This window comes from Electrophorus electricus, chromosome 1, assembly GCF_041902795.1.
Source record: "Electrophorus electricus isolate QZ-2024a chromosome 1, ASM4190279v1, whole genome shotgun sequence".
Taxonomy (NCBI): domain Eukaryota; kingdom Metazoa; phylum Chordata; class Actinopteri; order Gymnotiformes; family Gymnotidae; genus Electrophorus; species Electrophorus electricus.
The window spans coordinates 36,792,767-36,812,394 of record NC_137497.1 but is presented as its reverse complement, the minus strand read 5'-3'; the positions used below and the strand labels follow the sequence as shown (position 1 = coordinate 36,812,394).

Genomic DNA, 19,628 nt, shown 5'->3' with positions numbered 1-19,628 from the left:
TTGTTATATATCAAAGCCTGAATACCTTGTTCAAAGAAAGGAATGCTCCCCTGTTTATGGATAGCTTTGGAATGAGGTAGCAAATTTCCTTTCTGTTAGCTTTTTCTTTTCTAATCTCCATCCTCCATTGCACCAAGAAAGTAAATCATTTTTGGTTTCAGCCCCATTCTCATGAGTTAGTGTTAAAATTGATTTTTATTTATTGGAAATCCCTTGTGTGTCACAAGAGAAATAGTATCTGTAAGAGTATCACAGCAGCATTATAGTAATATTAATTAAGGAATGCTTAAACGTAAAAAGTGCCTGAGTGTGTGTGTGTGTGTGTGTGTGTGTGTGTGTATGAGAGAGAGAGTGAAAGATTAAATTTAGTGAGACTTTTTTATTTTATGTTTTGTGATCAAATGACATATATTTATAATTTATATTTTAGTCTTGTAGCCTGCCTGGTGTAATAGATCTTCAAGAACAAAATTCCTTACAGTCATTGAAATGTAAAACGATTGCCAAAGCCATTCAGAATTTCAGTATTCATTACTTGGTTTTAAATCTGCCCTAAAAGATTACCTATTGGTATATTAGGATTTGAAAAACGCATCGAATGATAATATCGATAAGGAAGCTCTTGCCAGAGGAATCGTTTTTAAGTTGAAGCTACTTGAAGTAATACGGTAAAGTTGGGCCCTTCTCCTCCCATGTGCGCTGCCACATAATTGACATGGCGGAATCCTCTGGTCCACTGTGGACGTAGCAACTCGGGAATGACATTTTTTTCAATTTCAGACAAGGAGAACTATCGCGCGGATTAGCAAAATTCGCTGAATCCAAAGTAAGTCAACTTGTTTTCATATGTAGTTGGAAAGGACACTGTCGTTAGACAAAAGCTCGAGGATGTAAATAACGTTTGGCAGAGCTGGAAAGCACACAGAAAGCGGCCGAGCGATCAGACGCCGGCTGTCTGCTCTGATGGAAAAAGGAAGTCTGGAGTTGAATGGAAAACGAAACTCAAACTCGTGCACTCGAACTCTTCGATTAACACGTTCCGAATTCTTTATTACTGTATGTTATGAGCCAGCTATAACGTTTAACTTTACACCACATTCCCAGGTTGTGGTGCATGACGTTCATCTCGTTTCTTGGTCTCAAAGTTTTTATGACCCTGCCACTTCTTCTTTGGTCACTTTGTTGCCCCTCGCGCCACAGTATTTTCGAGACTGGCCGTGTAAGTCGTTACCTTTTACAAGTGTTATAAAGTTCTATGCTACTTTAATAGCTTCAAGAATATCGGGGGAAAGCTGTTTCGCTAATTTCGAAAATTGTGTAATTCACAACTGATAGCAAAATTGATAGGCCTTTTTATTGCAAAGTGTCTGGGGCGTTTTAACACTTTCGGTATAGCACGTATATTTGTCGCATTAGATAAAAGCAAATTTTTTTTTAAAGCGTCATGATTTTTGCAAATGATACGTCAAATCGCTCTAACAGGTCAGTAGATAGCGATGGCGTCATGCAAATAATGAAATGCACCAAACTAAGTGCTTGGTTGCAAATCGCAACCAGTTACCTAAGGGGCTAAGACATCGTAATAACGTCTGTTGCAGCGATTATGCAATGCGCTTATAAGCAGGGAGCTGTAACGTAGCACAATTGATTTATCGGACCTTTACTGATGTAAACTACTGTTGTCTGTCCCAAAACGCAAGTACGAGTAATGGTTATCGTGGGAAATGATTAAAGACCGTGGAAGTTGGGTAACGTTATTGATGGTATAGAAGTTACACTAGTCTATAAAACATTTAAAAATGCTTAGCATCAACATATTGGAGGAAATCTGATCCCAAATAGATGACGTCACGCGGCATTCCAGAGCTAATGTTGAGATGTAGAGATCAGCGTTTTCGTCTGACTTTGTGCAGTAGTCCTGTCCTATTTTTCCCCTGTCACTCTTTTAAACGCCAAAGTGTTAAGGCCACTAGTGAAGTGCGATGTGTGTTGTCGGGATTCGTCTTTAGACTTCACTTCAGCTGTGTCCTTCCTGAACGTCAGTATCGCCAACTGTTGTTTGTCTTTAGGGTTGTACCAAGCGTGAACCATTATATGATTTAATCCCCTGTCGTCACCGAACACTTCAGGGCAATTGTGGTGGCGTCGAGGCCGGAGAAGACTCGCTTTCTGCGCTTAGTGCAACCCTCTCTACCGCCCAGTGCTGCCCAGTTTCGCAGCCTCTCCGCTCTTGACGCGCACGCTGAAAGAATGTGGAGCCTGTGGCATTCTTGCGCGCTTTCCACATCTGATGATAACGCAACGGTCCCGTTGGGTGTATACCTCAGGCAGCTATTTTTAACTGCAGACGGGCTTTGTCGTTTGTGGAGTTTTTACTATGATATTTAGTGCGTCAAACGTGCTTTTATCGCAACTTGTTGAAAGGAGCACACAGAGGTTGTCCTGGGACCTTCACCAGTGGAGGATAGTCTTTGCTCTCATCAGTCTGCGTAGCAACAACTTTCCCTCCTTGGGACGTCATATGTTTCACACCTGGTTTCCTGTGGACCTTTCCCCACTCTTTTCTCTCTGAGGCGGGGGTCTCCCCACAAAGGGTCCTCTTCGAAGCTCACCAGTGTTCTCCACAAATAGCACTGAAACATTTGAGGATAATTTTGCTGATGGCAAGGAAAGGTCAGGTGTTGCAGCCTATCTGTCTCCTCATCAATCCCCGTGAGGAAGATTTTAAGCGTCTGCAAAGCGGCCTTTGTAGATGCTGTTGCATGGGTTGTGCCAAGTTCCTGTGAAAAGCCCACCACCCCAGAGGCATACTCTGTTGTTTTAAAGCTTTTCATTTTATGAAAACCTGATGGTACATTTGTAGGCAGTTTAGGGAACGATTATGGGTTTTGGATTCGGACCTAATTGCCCACGGAAACTTTATCTAAATTAATGTCACTTTTCATTCTGTTATGAGTGGTGGTGGCTAAAGGTATAAACACGATGGCGTTCCTGTCCCTGCTGTGGGTGGTGCTGACCTTAACACAGTTAAGGCCTGAGTAACATGGTTCACTGATGTGTCCTAATTACGGAGGGACTGTGCAGGCTGGCTACAGTGTGAGCCAAGCGTGAGATCTTCACGCGGTTAAAGTGAGACGCTCCACGTCAGCTCAAGGCTTCCAGATGACTTGTTTCATTCTGAATAATGCTCCTTTTCCACGTCTGCTATAAATTACATGGCTGGAGCCTGCAGTCGGTTTACAGGTAGATTTATCTCTCTCTGAGCTCATAAGGTTCAGGTGAGTACTTGGCCCCTTTTTTTTTTTATCCCCGGGCCTTCGGAAATGCCTTTTGGAGGCTGGAGGGTCATCGGAATGCTAAGAAGCATTTTTCTGCATACAAATATTTCCATTAATTCCTGGTGTAAAGGGCCTTGTTGAGGGGAAACTCTAAACAATGAATCTAGAACAGGATATAAGGTAAAGACTTAGTAAAATTTAATTTGGAATGTTTATATAAGCAGCTAAACCAGACTAGTACTCAGTCAGATATCTGTGTGTTAAGCATAATGAATTTCTTGCCAGGACAATGACTTTTTACCTTTGGTGCTACAATTTAGGCATTTCAAGTAATTTAAATATCTGCACCACACACCACATTTGTTGGAAAATACAGTTGGGAAATACAGTTCAAAGACAAAGAACAAGCTCCTAAAAATTCGATGAGGTGGCCATACAGTAGGGTTGGGCGGTATTGCCTTTTTCCATACTGTCTTCAGATCATCTCGTGGTATACGGTATTACCGGGTTTTTTGGTGGTGGGATTAACACACTTTAACACACATTCCGTAAACGAACAACATGTTTGTTTTTAAAAAAAAAGATAAATCAGAACATTATAAATGTTAGTTATTTTGCACATCACAATATTGCAATATCTGAAATATATATTTAAACCTTACATCTTTAAACACACCGATCCTATACTATTTAGCCCTTAATTTCAATAGATTTAATCTCTTGCTGAACACTGTCTAAAAACAGAGGCAAAAAACTTAAGGTTTTAACAAAAATTGAGCATTTATGGCGTGAACACAAAGCAGTTCAGCAGTGCAACGCTGTTTTAGTATGTGGCGTGTTAAGAAAACAGCGGCAAGAAAATTCTAAACAAAAGCATATTTTACATTATTCAAGGTTTTTCACCAGAAAAACTAACTGGTTTAATTTGTCAGGCTCGAGCAAGTTACGCACAGGGGTAACAATATTGCCTGCTTCGCTGATGTCTATTTTGCGTTTCGTCTTGCAGTCCGCTCGACACTGCCAAACTGAAACTATGACCGAAACAGTTTAACCATTTTCAATGCAGAATCTTGACAGCGGCTGCAATGTTGGCTCCTTTTATCTGTAGTTATATCTGTGAGCTTATTTTCAACCGGTTGCCATTCTCGGAATGCATCACCTAGCACGCCAGTAATGTTAACAGCTGTGTGACTTTTCGGGACAAACGTCATTTCGAGACATTTAGACTGTAATTTCCAGTCTGATATGATGAAGTGGACGGTCAATGACATGTATAGTGTCATGTTCGCGGATGACCACATATCTGTTGTACTACTGTCGACTGCAGACAGCTATTCATTGACGTGTTGTACATCTTGTCGAACTTTTGTTATACAAGTTATGCAGTCATTATTTTAGAAAAGTATTTCCTTCCAGGTAGCTCGTAATCAAGTGTTTGGATCATGGCTTTAAATGACCGTTTTTCGACCGTCTGGAACGACACTATTTTTAGCGAGGTGTTTTGTAACCGTAAACGTACATCCGCGTTGCCTTCAGTCCCGCACTGAACCTGACATCGCCGCAGTGGCTTTGCAGGCAGTGACAAAGCGGCTTTTTGAGGTCGACGGCATTTGAAAAGTTCTCCCTTTTTTTATTTAATGCAAATCTAAAATGCAGCCAAACTGCAGCAGTAGCAGTTTTCTTTGGAATTTAACTTGCTAGACTCACCGCTAGCCATGTTGGCTTCTCCCTCTCTCAACAAAGAGTGAGCACCTCAGTCACCAGTCGGTGACCTCTAAAGCTGCACCGCACCTAAACGTGTGCTGAACGTGGTATTGTCGGTTAACAGGATAGAGGTGGATTTTCATGTCGCCATTTTGAAATACGGTCACTACATTTCTAATTACAGCAACATTTTTAAATGCCGGGGTGTACCGCATTAACTTCTTATCGCCCATCCCTACCATACAGTTAATAAAAAGTCGAGAGAAGTGCATAACGTTACTTATATGTTACTTGTAACTGCGTCCTTGTAATTGGAACATGTCAGAATCGGTTGCTACTCAGTGCTCTGGGATATGAACCAGTTTTAGTAGCTCCGCTGATTCCCCGTATGTGTCTTGTCTTGACATAAATGAGGTCAGGCTGATGACACATTCACTGGTTGATTCTACTGGGCTGCTGGTGTGCTTGTGAGGCTGTGTTATTTCCTACAGCCGAACCAGGTGTATAACATGGTCCCCTTTGTTTTGCCCTCTCTTATCCTCATGGCCAGGTGCATGGTGCAACCTCTGTATGCGAGTGCACACACACTCGCACACCTGCACTCATTGCTCGTCTCTGTCGCTCTCCTCTTCTTCTTCCTGGTTGCAGTCTTAGATGTAGTATGTAGTTCTCCTCACTCGTCCTTGGCCCGAAGTGCTGTCCTCTGCCACTGCTACAGAAGCACTACGCCTTAGTTACACACATGCACGCGAGTCCAGTTACTCTTGTGCAAAATGTAGTGGAGGCCTGGACAAGAATGAGGAATTTGACCTGGTGACCTTCTGAAGGGAGAGAGGGAGGGGCTGGGGGGTTGCGCCTTGCTGCATGTAGACGTGTCGTGTGTCGCACGGTCACGGCACTGGAGAGCATTTAGGCTCCTTGGCAGACGATGCCGTAGCCTTCTCGGTAAATTTAGGCCAAGTTTCACTACATACCTATGTCATCAGAAAATGAGCATGACTTAATATGCGTGATTTGAGTTTTCAGCAAAATGTATACCGACGAGCAACATCAAGTTGCCTATATTTCAGGCTAGGAGCTCAGTAGGGTGGAGCTCAGTTGGGTGGGTGTGTGACGCAGTATCACAGCTACAGGGCAGATGCGGGCCAGCACCCTGGTCAGACTGGGACAGGTCATCTTAGAGCTTGCATTAAAACACAGCTTTGGGGTGAGTCCAAACGAAACTGCCTGGGCAGGAAAGGGCATGCATGTGACGTGATGGTGCCCACCTGCCCACCTCCCCGTCTGCCTGCTGTTCAAACACAGCATGTCAGGGTGTGTCATTGTTTGGTAGATTTTATATCTTGCATTTCTGATATGCTCATCCTCAAAACTCTTGGTGTAATAGTGGGATGCAGTTGTAGCCCTTCTGTGCCATTTCCTTTTATGACTTGTGAGGTTGTAGATTGATTTTAATGGCTGATTTTAGACTGATTTTTACGTTAACAGTGTTTTCAAGCTTCTTAACAAGGTTTTTAAGATTTACAACATTTTTAGAGCTTTCTAATTCTTTTTGTTGTTTCATCTCAAAGATGGTCTGAGTCCTGTAACAGTGCTCTTTAAATAAGGAAAAAGCAGTTGTAAGTAGTTACAGCTACTTTGTCATCTGTTTATTTCATGTAGGAACTAGGAGAAGTTATATTATGCTTAGTAGATGATTAATGCTCTGTTGACCATGAATGTACACCTGGAGCTTATTTTGTATTGCAATCTGAATTTCAATTCAATTGCAGTATTGGCCAGAAAGAATCGCAATGTACATATTTTCCTCAAATCAGTCAACCTTTGCTTTAGGAAGTGTGTATGGGGACCACCTGACAGGCAGGGGTGATGACCAGCTGGCTGCCTAGGCCAGCGTGCACCTTCAGATATCGGTGTGTCGCGACTTTGGCTTCCTGCTGGAGCCGTCCTCGTCTAGGGTCTTATCGGGCCTGGGTCCTGGGGAAAATCCGCCTCACCACGGGAAGGGGGTCTGGAGTGAGGAAGAGGGATTATTCGCGGGGATGGTTTTAAGACGTGATTTCATCTCGCAGTAAATGTCGCAGACATGACTCATGGGGAGACTGCTGGAAACAGTGAATGTTTGGAGGTGAGATGGAATTACTGGGGGAGGAAAACAGTCGGGAAGTAGGATGGACACACGCACGCACACTGTATCATACTTCAGGAATACTTGTTTGTTGATGTTTTACTTGCAGACTGGGACTAGGACCATAGGGCAGTGCGTGTGTGTGTGTGTGTGTAGCTACTTGTTTTGATACTGTTGTTGGGAAAGCACTTTCTAGCCGAGGAGGAGGAGGAGAGGGAAGAGGAATGGCTTCTCGGTTTCCGACAGTCTCCTCTGTGTTATTACATATCATTAGCTGGATTACAGGGCCTGTGCCAGACCGACTCCCCATCTGGAGCTATAAAAGTGCCAGACACGGAAAAAAGATTTGAAGGAGAATGAAGTCTCTTCTAAAGGAGTGTGGAAAGTGGCAGGTCGGCATTGTAACTACCCTGACGCTGCTTTTGTTAGGCATGAATAATGTTCCACAATTATGTTATCATGACATCAGAGCTCGGATGGATTGTGTGTCAGGTGCCACCATGTACAGTGGAAGTTTCCTCCTGTGTCTCAAGAGCTGAGGGGAGGTTCACTGAGTGGTGGTCAACATGTCATGCATCTCTGGTGCTGTTTTCTGTGAACTCACTCAAAAAGCATGCGGGGGGGGTGGTTATTCTGAGCACTCCTCTCCGCATGCAGGCTCTCCCCCGTTTACAGCACCTCAGAACGCTGCTTTTAGCCGACGCTGTCTAAAGTATAACTACGGATGACTCACGCTCCCTGTAATCTGAAGATGTACATCCCAGGGCCTTGGGGCCTGCTCTAGATGCTGTTGCCAAGGCAACATTTGTTTCCATGGCAAAGCAGGGGCTAAATTGGGGGAATCCCTCCCGCACTATGTGGGCCTGCCATCACCTTGTGAAAGAGACCTCTGTCTGTTGCCTGCACTGCAATCGCTGTGACGTGGTAATAACAACACGACCCCCAGAGGTGGGGTGTAGTGCCTCGTTGTCCACCCCTCCCCTCAGTCCCAGTTTCTGTCGACCCATGGATCATTTCCCCTGGGGAGGGTGCTGGAGCTCCAAACTCCACCCCGGACTCACAAAAGGTAGAGGCCCCAGTCATCCTGAGGAATGGCGAGAATGAAGGGCATTAAAGGGAGAGGGGGCAGAGGATGAGGTGAGGGACAGTGGAGTGTTAGTTTGTGAGCCTTGGGGGCTTGGTGTGCTAAGATGCAGTGTTAATGATTTTGGATAGTGGTAATTACAGGGTGCTCTATAGCGCCTGTTGGATCAGGCATGCCTGTAACGGGCATGAAGAATCACTTGTGTCTCGAAGCAAAATAATTCAGTAATTTATGGAGGCTGTCTGTGCGTTTCGATGCACTTGTTATTGTCTGTTTGACTAAGGGCACGTCTGGCACATCTAGGGGGGGGGAAAAATGTTGCCATGGAGATATAAAGGTATTTATTGCCCAGTGAAGGGCCAATACACATTCCGTCGTTCTTGTGACCCGTACTGTAATAGTGGCATTCCTGGCCTTTCCATGCAACCAGGCTAAAGGCGGACACCACAGCCACCGTCTCTGCCGAAGCGAAATCTGCCAGCCGTCTCCGGCTGGGGTCGGGGATGCGTGCGCTTGTCCCCGCCGCAGGGCCGCACCACTCTCGGGTCGAGGACAGGAAGAGGAGGCCTCCAATCACGTCTGTCCAACAGAAACAGACCCGTCACGGTGGATGAAGGTTCAGCGGGTTGAGAGAGTTAGAGAGAGAGAGAGAGAGAGAGAGTGACAGAGATAAACAGAGTGAGTGAGTGTAATTTTCCCATTTAATTAGATTTAATGAGGAGATCATCTCACTTCCTCGTTCCCCGCCCCCAGCAGTTTCTGCTCATTGCATGTAAATTAGACACATGAGCTGTGTGGCAGGCCTGATTTCAGCAGTGCATTTAAGCTCCCCTCCCCCATGTGCCTAGTAACCTTGCTGCCTGCTCTTCCAGCTGTGGCTGAAATGTAGTCATCCTATACCTGCATTCATAAACAGAGTACTTAATTTCTGTATGGATTACATCATCGTATAAATGCCAGTGTCATCAGAATGCCCTCACTCACTTAACCTGATGGCAACTTTCCTTGGAAGTCTTGTGCGGGTGGGTGTTTTGCACGAGGACAGTTGAGTGCGAGGATGGCGGTCCACTGATCTTTTTAACGGGCTGTTTGCACCTAATTAGCATGGTCAAGCATGGCACTCTTGCGGGTCTTTAACCCCTGGCTCTCCCCTGGCTCTGTCTTGTCAGCGGCTGTGCGGGGGGGGAAGGCTCCATGAATGTACGTCACCATGATGATGACGGACCACATGCTGGAGCCCCTGCTGCAGCTGAATGTCGAGGTTCCCATGATGCACCACGCACCCATGATGAACGGGGACGCCACGCAACAGGTGAGTGCCACTCAAGCTCATTCTCACACCCACCCCCTCACCCGAGCCGCCGCTGTGGCAAGTCGTGAACCAGGGTCCGTTCTGTTCCCAGGTGATCTTGGTCCAGGTGAATCCCGGGGAGACGTTCACCATTCGCAGAGAGGACGGGACGCTGCAGTGCATCCAAGGTCCGTCTAATAAGTATAATTAAGCACATTCCGATCTGTTTGTTGCAGCTGCTTTATGTAGTCAGATCGGTTAGGACTCCGCATGGATCAGATGGTTTTGTTTACTGTCGTCTTCTGGCATAAGAAACCTCTTTCGTGGGGATCATCGTGCTCGTTGGATATGGTCTCCCTCAACTCTTTTTACAGCCAAGTTCTGCAGTTGTAAAGCAAACATACAAACCTTTGATATTATTGAGTCATCAGTAGGCAATAAGACGTTTTCTCGCCAGTCTCACCACAGTACTGGATGATTCTCACAGACAACAGAGCTGTCAGATGTTGGTGTATGCAGTGTTTGACAGGACATTCTCTGCGCACGCAGCTGCATATGTCACTAAGCCCTGGTCGTTCCTGTCACTCCTGCTCCGCATGTCCTGCAGAAGCTCCGAGGCTTTTGCTGAGCTCGTCTGTCTGCGTTGGCTCAGCCCGCACCACTTGATGTCCCTCTGACTTCACAGAGGCTTTAAAAAAGCTCAGTAAGTGTCCTGAAGGAACTGCATTATTCCTGTTAACAAAGAGCTCTACTGAGTGGTAGGGCTGTTCCGTGTGCTTCTGAAGGCAAAGTGGAGCTGCTAACTATTATCTAATTCCCTTTACCCGAAGAGAGCAGTTTGGGGGAAAACGTTAGCAGCAGGTTTGAAACAGAAACTGAGAGAGAAAGAGAGAGACCGAGAGACAGAAGAGGCCACTCGGAGCACAAGAAACTGTGCGTAGCAGCTTCCCCGGCTTGCGGGTTGTTATTGGAGCGGCCGTCCCGCTGCGCTCCTGGTCTGATTTTTGACTAATATTCCATGCTTCCCCTATGTAGTATCAGGCAGATGGTGCTTTGCTGTTTTGGGGCTGTTGTTTTCTTTTTGTTTTTTTGATGACGTGGCAGTTCTGCAAACATTCGCTGATTAAGGCAGATCAGCCTAGCTGGCTTTTTGGCTATGGGCCGTCTTCCGTTTTAACGCGCGTTTTTAAAGTGTTGTCGTGGGCCGGCGTACCTCCCGCAGGCAGGAATGTCCAAGCCCGTGCCACCCTGATTGGCCCGGCCAGCCCTTATCGCTGCACCCCCGGCCGGTACCGGAACGGTGGGTTAGGATGGCCACAGGTGTCTGGTAGAACCTCAGCCTGGACCCAGAGCCCGCGGTGAGTGACCCGAAGGCCGGTAGGCAGAGAGGGGAAAGGCGTTCCTTCCTGGCTTTTCTGAGCTGATGTTGCTCCTGGCAACCGCACCACCCTGGCCATGTGGGGCAGGGGAACCTCCGTGCGTCATGCTCTGCTGGGTGAGTCGCCCCCATTCTATAGAACGTGGCTTGTATTACAGATCATGGCGGCTTCACCAAATGTGTGTGTGTGTGTGTGTGTGTGTGTGTGTGTGTGTGTGTGCACGCACCAACACTCATAAAGCCATAAAGGCCCTCATAAATGTAGTGCATGGGACCAGGCTCACCCAGAGAGGCCCTTTGCCTCATGCGTAACACGGCTGGTCTGAGACTTCCGTCTCCCCTTCCTTCCGTTTGCTGGCCGTGTGTAGGTACGTCCTGCTGACGCGGCACACGCCTCTGCTCTCTCATCTCTCCTCTCCTCTGTGGCCCTCATCCCTCACTCCTCTCTCCTCCAAAGTACGACTGCAAAAGGCGTATCTCGTGTCTGCCCCCCCCGCGCAAGCATCGCGGTGGAAAACGGCCCCTTTGTTGGCCTGACAGACGGAGCGAGTGAACGAGGGGAGACGGAGCTAGCCAGGCAAAAAGGAGCTGGGGAGCGAAGGAAAAAATGCGGCCATGTGGAGCCCTGCAGCTGTTAGCGGAGCACGCCTGCCACACGCGCACACACACACGCGCACGAGCACGTTATCTGCGCACAGAGCGCAGCCGCTTTTTAGGCCAAGACGAGCCGCAACAGCCCTGCATCCGGTGCAGATGTGGCTGCAGCCTTGAGGAGAGCGGACGCCCAGAGCCTTGATGTGATGTGGCTGCTGGACGGACACGAGCTCGTGCGCAGACACACACACACACACACACACACACACACACACACAAACACACACAAACAGACGCACTCAAGCAGCCATCTCGCCCTTGATGAATAGCACAAAGCTCAGCCAGACTGGAAAAGCTCTTAATAACCGACAGCAGGATCCTTTCTGCGAACCATTCCCCGAGCGTCCTGCGAGGTCCTGGGACAGGCAGCGATCGTGCGGGACGAGGCAGACTGCACTGCTCTTCCCAGCCCCGGGCCCGAGGGGCCTGGCGTACGCGTTCCTGCGAGTCGACGCCTCCTCTGCCCCAAGGGGAGGCCTGGCAGTGAGCAGGAGGCACGGGGCTGAATGGTGTTCACCCTCGCAGGCAGAACCGTGAGGAGGCGTGTCAACCCCCCCCCCCCCCATTCTGCTCTGCTTCCTCGTTGCCCCGCTGCTTCTATTGAGCCTTTTTTCCACTTTAAATCTTTTGCTCTTTTATGGAGTGCTCATTTTGGGGGAATTTTTGCATGCGTGTGCTATCTAACCCCCCCCCCCCCTTTCCTGCTGGGGAGGAAAGCCCCACCGCGCAGATGATCGGAGCAGAGCCCTGATTCCATTGCTGTGAGTCACCAAGCAGTGCATGGAACAGTGCATTTTTGTGTGCGTCACACTCTCTCCCTCACACACACACACACACACACAGGGAGGGAGGGAGGGAGAGAGAGAAGTGATCAAGCTGAAGAAAAAGGGCAACGTTGTGTCTCACCCACGTCCTTCCACACTGCGTGTGTGAGAGACTGTGTGCGTGTTTGTTTTGTCTCGCTCTTTACTTAGTCAGTCGGCGTGCACACATTTTTTGGAGACCTTTTGAAGGGAAGGTCTTTCTTTTTGAAAGTCCTGAATGTTTTTCGCATGCTGGCACCAAGCGCTCAAGAACATTACACAGTGGAACATTCCACTAGTTCTTTTTTCCCTCCTCCCTCCCTCTCGCTCCGTCTCTCTTTCTATCTCCCCTCCCTTCTCTCTCTCTCTCTCTGTCCGTCTGGTCCCCTCTCCTCTTTCTTTCTGCCCTTCTATTTTTTGAGCGCGTCACATCCTGTGTTTCCAGCGCTCTATTCGCCTTTATAGAGCAGTGGCTCAAGTTCCAGAATAACAAGGGCACTTTTTTTTTAAACAAGAGAGTGACATCTCCAGCTGCACGGGCACATAGCTTCTCGTCCTGCTCTCCTCTGGTCAGGACTTCTCGGAAAAGACGCGAGTCTGCAGTTCGGAGAGCTCCCTACTGTCCTCAAGCAGGGATGTCTGTGTGGATCAGGACCCAAGCACAAGTGGACCTCTCTGTTGCCTGGGCCGGGGTGCCATTTGTGAAGGCTTCATCTGTAAAAATGCTGCCCCTGGCCACGCTTATGTAAGATCACGAACCCCCCCCCCCCCCCCAGTTCATTTCTCAACCATCGCAGTAATGTGAGCACATCTTGAGGCTTTTTAGGGCTTCTCTCTACAGACAGTGGCGCCATTTATGAACATGACAGACTAGACTTTGCACAGACGGGGCAGATCCAGAAAACACAAACAGCCCCAGCCTTCTTTGCCTTACTCTGTTCCCCCCCACCCCAACCCCGAGCATGTCGGAGTAGACGGAAAGCCTTTTCCGAGCACGGGGCATGTCGGAGCACGCCTTCCAGTCCTTTCTCTGCCGCCGAGCTTTTCCCTTCCCGGTCGTGCACTGCGTTCCTGACCTTGTCGTCTGGGTTCGAGCTGCCCCTGCCCCTTCACCTGCTCACCCCACTCTCGACCACTCCAGCAGTCAAACGGGTTGGCAGGAATGCGTCAGCACGGGCATGGGACACCACCTGCCCTCCTGACACATTTTTCCACTTCCTGTCCTGCCTGTCGGCAACGCTCCTCTGCAACGCTCCCTTCCTGGAGCACAGACCGGCAGTGTCCCGCAGCCGCGGCCTCCTCAAGTCCGGGCTATGCCAAGTAGACATCTCGCAGCGCATTCACGTGGGGCGGATGCCGCAGGCTCGCTTTGTTTTCTGTTCTTAGCGGACGTTCGGGGGGGTGGATGAGAGGTGGGGTTAACCTGTCTACCTCAGTCGGAGGAAGGGGCACACAATGCCCAGACAAGCAGCAGCATGATTAAAAAAAGAAAAGCGCTTCCATTGCAGCACGTCGGCAGCGATGTGGCTGCAGGCCAGGGAAGGCCGGGAGATGTGGGCGGGGCTAGGTGGGGCTGGAGCAGTGCGTGTAAGGCGAGCCGCTCCGGGCCTTGGGACTCATCTGCCCCGGAGGCCGGACGGACCTGGGACCTCGGCTCCTCCCAGCCTTTCTCTGCGCCTCCTCTTCTCGGCAGACTTTCCCCCAGGGGTACGAGAGGCACCGCTGGCCTCGCGCGAGCTCTGGCCCTCCCTCACCGTGTGCCGTCCTCCTCAGCAGGGCAGTGTTTCCCCAGCGAGCCCCTAGTGGCTGCACACTGCCTCCTCCAGCTTGAGTTTGCTTCCCATTGGTTAGACGGAGGTGTTTTACAAAATCTTTTACTTTTGTTTGGCAGAAAAATGGATTGCTTGCATTTTTGAGTGCACACTTTGTAACTTTGTCACTGTTTCATGCACACACACACAATATATATATATATATATATATATATATATGAGGTATTTCCCCTTGCTGTCTTATTAAAATGTCCATGTGCCGTCCAGTTTGCATTTCACGCTGAAACTGAAACTTTTGAAACCGCTATGTTTCGGTTCTGCCAACCATGACAGCCTGTAGCAGGGCCAAAAAGGCAGAAGTAGGGCTGCTTTCAGGACACGTGCGCGACAGTGGGGACGTCAGCTGCAGGAGTAGAGCTGCTTTCAGGACACGTGCGCGATGGTGGGGACGTCAGCTGCAGGAGTGCATTAAGGACGCATGGAGAGTGCCGAAAGAACAATGGCCTAGTGGCTTTGTTGCAGAGAAAATGTACCAAAACAACAGCATTGCTTCCCTTGTGAGATGTGAGATATTGGCACCCCAGTGTGTGTGACATTAAATTAACATGTGATTTCTGCAAAGCCTGAAGCTATTTTTGTTGTTGTATGTGTTCCTGCACGCTAAGGGACTTCACAATGTATTAAGGGGAGAGTGTGGAGCTGAGGCTGGACCTCCAAACAGTGTACCTCCCTCCTTTGTGCTACGAATTTTAGCCCCCCCCCCCAACCCAAAACAATACTCCCTCTCTTCTCTGAACCGAATATTTACAAGCTGTTCAGTATTGATTGCGAAATTGTGTGATGTTTATAGGTTGCCAGTTGTCAAGGATGTTTGCGTAACAGCTAGTTCCAGTGAACTTAAGTAAATTTGGGCATAGCAGTCTATTGTCTAGTTCTCTGCAGGATATAATCATTGGCATCAAAAGAGAAACCAAATCCTTTATTTCGCGCATGCTGTGAGTTTGTACTTAGAGGCATTCCATCCTGAAGGCAGATGAGCACATGTCCCGCCATCATGTGCTCTTTGATTGACCGTAGTCATAATCAGCACGGCCTGCTCAGTAGGCCCTTGCATTTCTTGACTTCCAGCCTAAACCGCAGTTCCAAGTCCAAGGCCAACTTCTTGGGCTTGTATCTAGGGCCAGGCCAGGTCAGGCTAGGTGAGGTATGGCATGGTAGAGTTATTGTTGTTGTTTTGTTTTTTGTGGTCTGTTTCCGTTTTGATGAAATGTAATAATTTGAAGTTCATTTACTAAACCACATAAATCAGAGCAGAGCTATTGCCATGTTGGAATATCTCACCAAATCCAAAAGATTTGCAGAGGAAAAGATTTTGAACAATATAGCAGCATCCTGCAATGACCTGGGTAATGTGGTAAGAACCCCCCCCCAAAGCCCACCACTTTCCTCCCCCTTTTAACAAACTTCATTTGATCCCTGATGTCATCAATGGAGTGGAATTGTATGGTTTGGATGCTTAATTGTTTGTGATTTTCTTTCAGAGTCTGTAATTATCTCTTTTCTCTGGTTTTCTCCTGCTCCCCCCCTCCCTTTTTTTTTTGTTGAGCCCCATTCCTGCAGTGAGTGTATATAGAATAATTTTATATAAAATAGTAATGCCGTCTTCCTTTTGAGTGTGATTGTGCGTCTGAGTGCTTGTGAAGGGAGTTGTTATGCAGGGTTTCAGTGATCATCACCTTTAACACTCACCTTGCAGCAAATATTTGGAGCTCCTAAGCCCTCATACTCCCCCCGCATCCATCCACGGGGTCAAAAGCCAAGTTATGTTTCATGAAAGTCTGTGTAATGGTACTGAATTGGGCTCAGTACCAGTCTTGCTCTTGATCATGGAGCTTGTTTATTAAACACATTCATGCTCCACAACTCACATTTTGCCCAACTTAACAGCACAGTTGTATTTTTGAGGATTAATTTTATTATTGAACAACTGCAGTGCTCTCATGGAAGGGGGCCACGTCATTCTTTCATCTCCAAGTCCTTTACTGGCTAGCCACGCAGTGGAGTACTTCGATGCATGTGATGGAGCATTGTCCTGTATAAAAATCATGGTCTTCCTGATGCAGACTTTTTCCTGTACCACTGCTTGAACAAAGTGCCTTCTAAAAATGGAGGTTTGAGAGTTGATTTTGAGTCCATCTTCAACCCGAAAAGCTCCAACTAGCTCGTCTTTAATAATACCAGCCCATAGCAGTACCCAACCTCCACCTTGGTGGAGTCGACATGGAGCTCTGTGCCTATTACTGAGCCAGCCATGGGCACATCCATCTGGTCTGTCAAGAGTCACTCTCATCTCATCAGTCCATGTGAAACCTGTAAAAAACCTGTCTTCAGATATTTCTTGGCTCAGTCTTGACGTTTCACCTTATGTGTCTTGTTCAGTGGTGGTCAGGTTTCAGCCTTCCTTACATTGGCCATGTCTCAGAGTACTGAACAGCTTGTACTTCTGGGCACTCACAGGTAGGTTGCGGTTCTGGAATATGACAGCACTGAAGGACAATGGGTTCCTATTCGCTTCATGTTTGATTCTTCTGAAATCTTTGGCATTTAATTTGCATCTTTTTTCCTCAACACGTTTCTTGTGACCCTGTTAACCATTTGCAACAAAACGTTTGATGGTTCTGGGATCACGCCCCAATATCTTAGAAATTGTAAGAGTGCTGCATCCCTCTGAAAGACCTTTTACAATTTTTTACTTTTCAGAGTCAGTTAGATCTATTTTTCGGCCCATTTTGCCTGAGGAAAAGAAGCTGCCTAATAATTCTGCACACCTTGATGTAGGGTGTTGATCTCCTTAGGCCACACCTCCCTCATTATACAAATACACATCACCTGATATGCTTAAGTCCAGTAAGCTTTGAAGTTTATACAGCTTGGAATTGGATAATATGCATAAAAATAATGATATGGTTAAAATACTCTCTTGCCAGTAATTGTGCACACAGAGTAGTGTTTACAATAAAGACAATAGGCCATATAACCGTAAACAGATGAAAGGCACCCGCACACATACGTGCGCACACACACCCGCGCGCAAACTACAGGGGGTAAAATGTGATCTCCCTCACTCCTGCATAATTCTCTCCTCTGGCACAGGGGCTCCCTGTTTAGCGAGTTGGGTTTGAGAGCTGAGCACCTCCTCGCGGGGTGTGGGAGGACGGCGCATTCTTTGCGGTTGGTTGCCGTCCACAGCTTTGTGGTACTTTCTGCTTTGTGGTGTCATAAGACACAGGGGTGAAAGGGCAAGGAACTGTGCCTGCGCACTTCCTGCTGTTCGCTCAGGGTTCTCACCAGGGGTGTTCCACTTCCAGGCGTGCTGGACGTGAGATTGCTTTGTACCTTATACATATGTCTGCGTGCGCACACACACACGGACATGCATTCTCTCAGCTGCACACATGCCCTGATACAGACTCGTTCAGTTTAGCTGGGAAGGTTGGCTTTTTTCCTGAAGCCACCTTAGTTTTGCGCCACGCTCCCAGTGCCACGTCATACATTCCTCCCAAAAACATCTATCTGTCTGTCTGTTCATGTCTCTCTCTCTCTCCCTCTCCCTCTCTCTCTCTCCCTCTCTCTCTCTCTCTCTCTCTCTCTCTCTCTCTCTCTCTCTCTCTCTCTCTCTCTCCCTCTTCCTTTCCCATTCTTTTTCCCGTCGTCTCACTGTCTGGCTAAACTACTGCAGCTTTTCCAGCTGAATTAGTGGGCTTTTTCAAAGAAGCCTGTAGTTTGTGGAAAAATTGCATTTCCGTATGTGTGCGTGTTCGCGTGCGCTCACGCGTCTCTATGTACCTTCATTCAGGTCTTTTATGGTGGCCCGTGACCCCCTCTGTGTCTGAGGAGGGAAAAATGAAAACAAACCAAAAAGCACATTTTCAGCAACTGTCTTCTATGAGTTTATCTGGCAGAGCAGAGCGAACACACGAACACACACACTCGCGCACATGGAGAGGCCGGGCTGGTGTGTCATGAGCTGTGGTCTCCTGCAGACTGGATGGACTGGGTGAGGGATCCTCTAGCCCCAGAAGGGGAGGTGGTGGTGGGGACTTCTCTCCAGCACAAAGAGGAGCTTGTTCTGTCAGGGAGGCCCACCGTTCCTGCGGGCTCCTGGGAAGCCCAGTGGGGGAGTGCGCTACCTGCCCCGCTCTCCTTCTCGTGTTTTCTGCCCTGCTAATACACTCTCTCTCTCTCTCTCTGTGTGTGTGTGTCTCTCTCTCTCTCTCTCTCTCTCTCTCTCTCTGTGTATGTGTGTGTGTGTCTCTCTCTCTCTCTCTCTCTCTCTGTCTGTTTGTTTTTCTAGGTATCTCTACGTTTCACAAGCTTCTGTTTCTTCTCTTTGCTCAAGCTCTTTTCACCCTCCCCCACACTCCTTCTTTTGAGTTGGTAGGAATGTTGATGTTTGCCCAATGTCTTGCTGGTGAGCTGTTGAGTACTGGGTCCTCTCTCTCTCTCTCTCTCTCTCTCCCTCCCTCCCCCTGTCTGTCACTCATATCTGCCCCCACCCCTAGGATTGTGCGGATGGACGTCGGCGGAGGGGGTTTCATACATACACTGGCCTTTTTCCACACACAGGACCGTCTCAATGGCTTTTGGTGGGCCTTCTGAGTGTGGGGCTATTTTTAAGCCACTTCCACCACAGCAGTACACTGCCTCCCTGTGAAGCTGCACCCCACACACCAATGTGTGTATACCCCCACCCTGACCGCTACCACGGCTTGTGTGGGGTTCCACACATGCGAACACAAACAGGGCCTTTATTGGGAGGTGCAGACTGACTCCGGCCCCCCCCCCGGGGCGGGTGGGGAGGCGAGCAGGCAGGGTTGAGGTGGGGTTGGTGGTGAGAGGTGGTGGCGTGGTACATCGTGACAGACAGACTGTGATTTACAGCTATGGAGGGTTCCGGAGGCCGTCACGCCACCCAACTGCACCCCTGCCAGAGAGGAAGGGGCCCAAAATGGCTTAACCAGCTGGTGGGCCGGCTACTGAAGCCACTCGGCGATGGAGAGGCCATCGCAGGAAAAACTTGGTCGAAGGGTTGTGAATTATGGCTGATTCCTCTTCCTGTCCGTGCGTGTGCGTGTGCGTGTGCGTGTGTGTGTGTGTGTGTGTGTGTGTGTGAATGATACACTTGGGAAGTGGATGGAGCAGTGAAAAGGGGGAACTTGGGTTTGTCTAGGCCACACCCCAGGGGAGCTTGGACAGAGTGAGTTTGTGTGTGGTGTAAATAAACGTGGCGGCACACACACACACACACACACACACACGGGGGCACACACACACACACACATCGCTGCTCTCATTGGAACCGATGGCTCTGTTTCGGCTCCAGGAAGGAGAATAAAAATGCAAGGAACTCTGCACAGTGACTCAATGTGCTTGTCTAACCCGGTGTCACAGTATCCGATGCATCTATCTGAATGGGCTCAGCTGGATGGGAACACATATACCTGCAAGACAAATCAGGAGAGAGAGAGAGAGAGAA

General features: G+C 48.3%; 1 protein-coding gene and 1 long non-coding RNA gene across 4 annotated transcripts in view; one reads left to right on the top strand and one right to left on the bottom strand.

Moving 5' to 3' along the window:
* The first annotated feature begins 674 nt into the window (after positions 1-674).
* fndc3bb (fibronectin type III domain containing 3Bb) overlaps positions 675-19,628 on the top strand; it is a 44,042-nt gene continuing 25,088 nt past the window's right edge. For 2 of the 3 annotated variants that reach the window (XM_035526100.2, XM_035526097.2), the window contains exons 1-3: positions 676-826; positions 9,364-9,506; positions 9,598-9,673. In XM_035526100.2, coding sequence (XP_035381993.1) covers positions 9,393-9,506; positions 9,598-9,673 — 190 coding nt within the window. In that variant the 5' untranslated portion in view covers positions 676-826; positions 9,364-9,392. Of the gene's footprint in view, positions 827-9,363; positions 9,507-9,597; positions 9,674-19,628 lie in introns of all 3 variants that reach the window. The other variant, XM_035526099.2, reaches the window with a different exon arrangement.
* On the bottom strand, positions 4,024-17,765 carry LOC145658794 (uncharacterized). The gene is made up of 3 exons (XR_014124676.1): positions 11,148-17,765; positions 8,588-8,773; positions 4,024-6,993 (listed from the first exon to the last, which is right to left on the bottom strand). It is a non-coding gene; the product is annotated as an uncharacterized LOC145658794 (long non-coding RNA).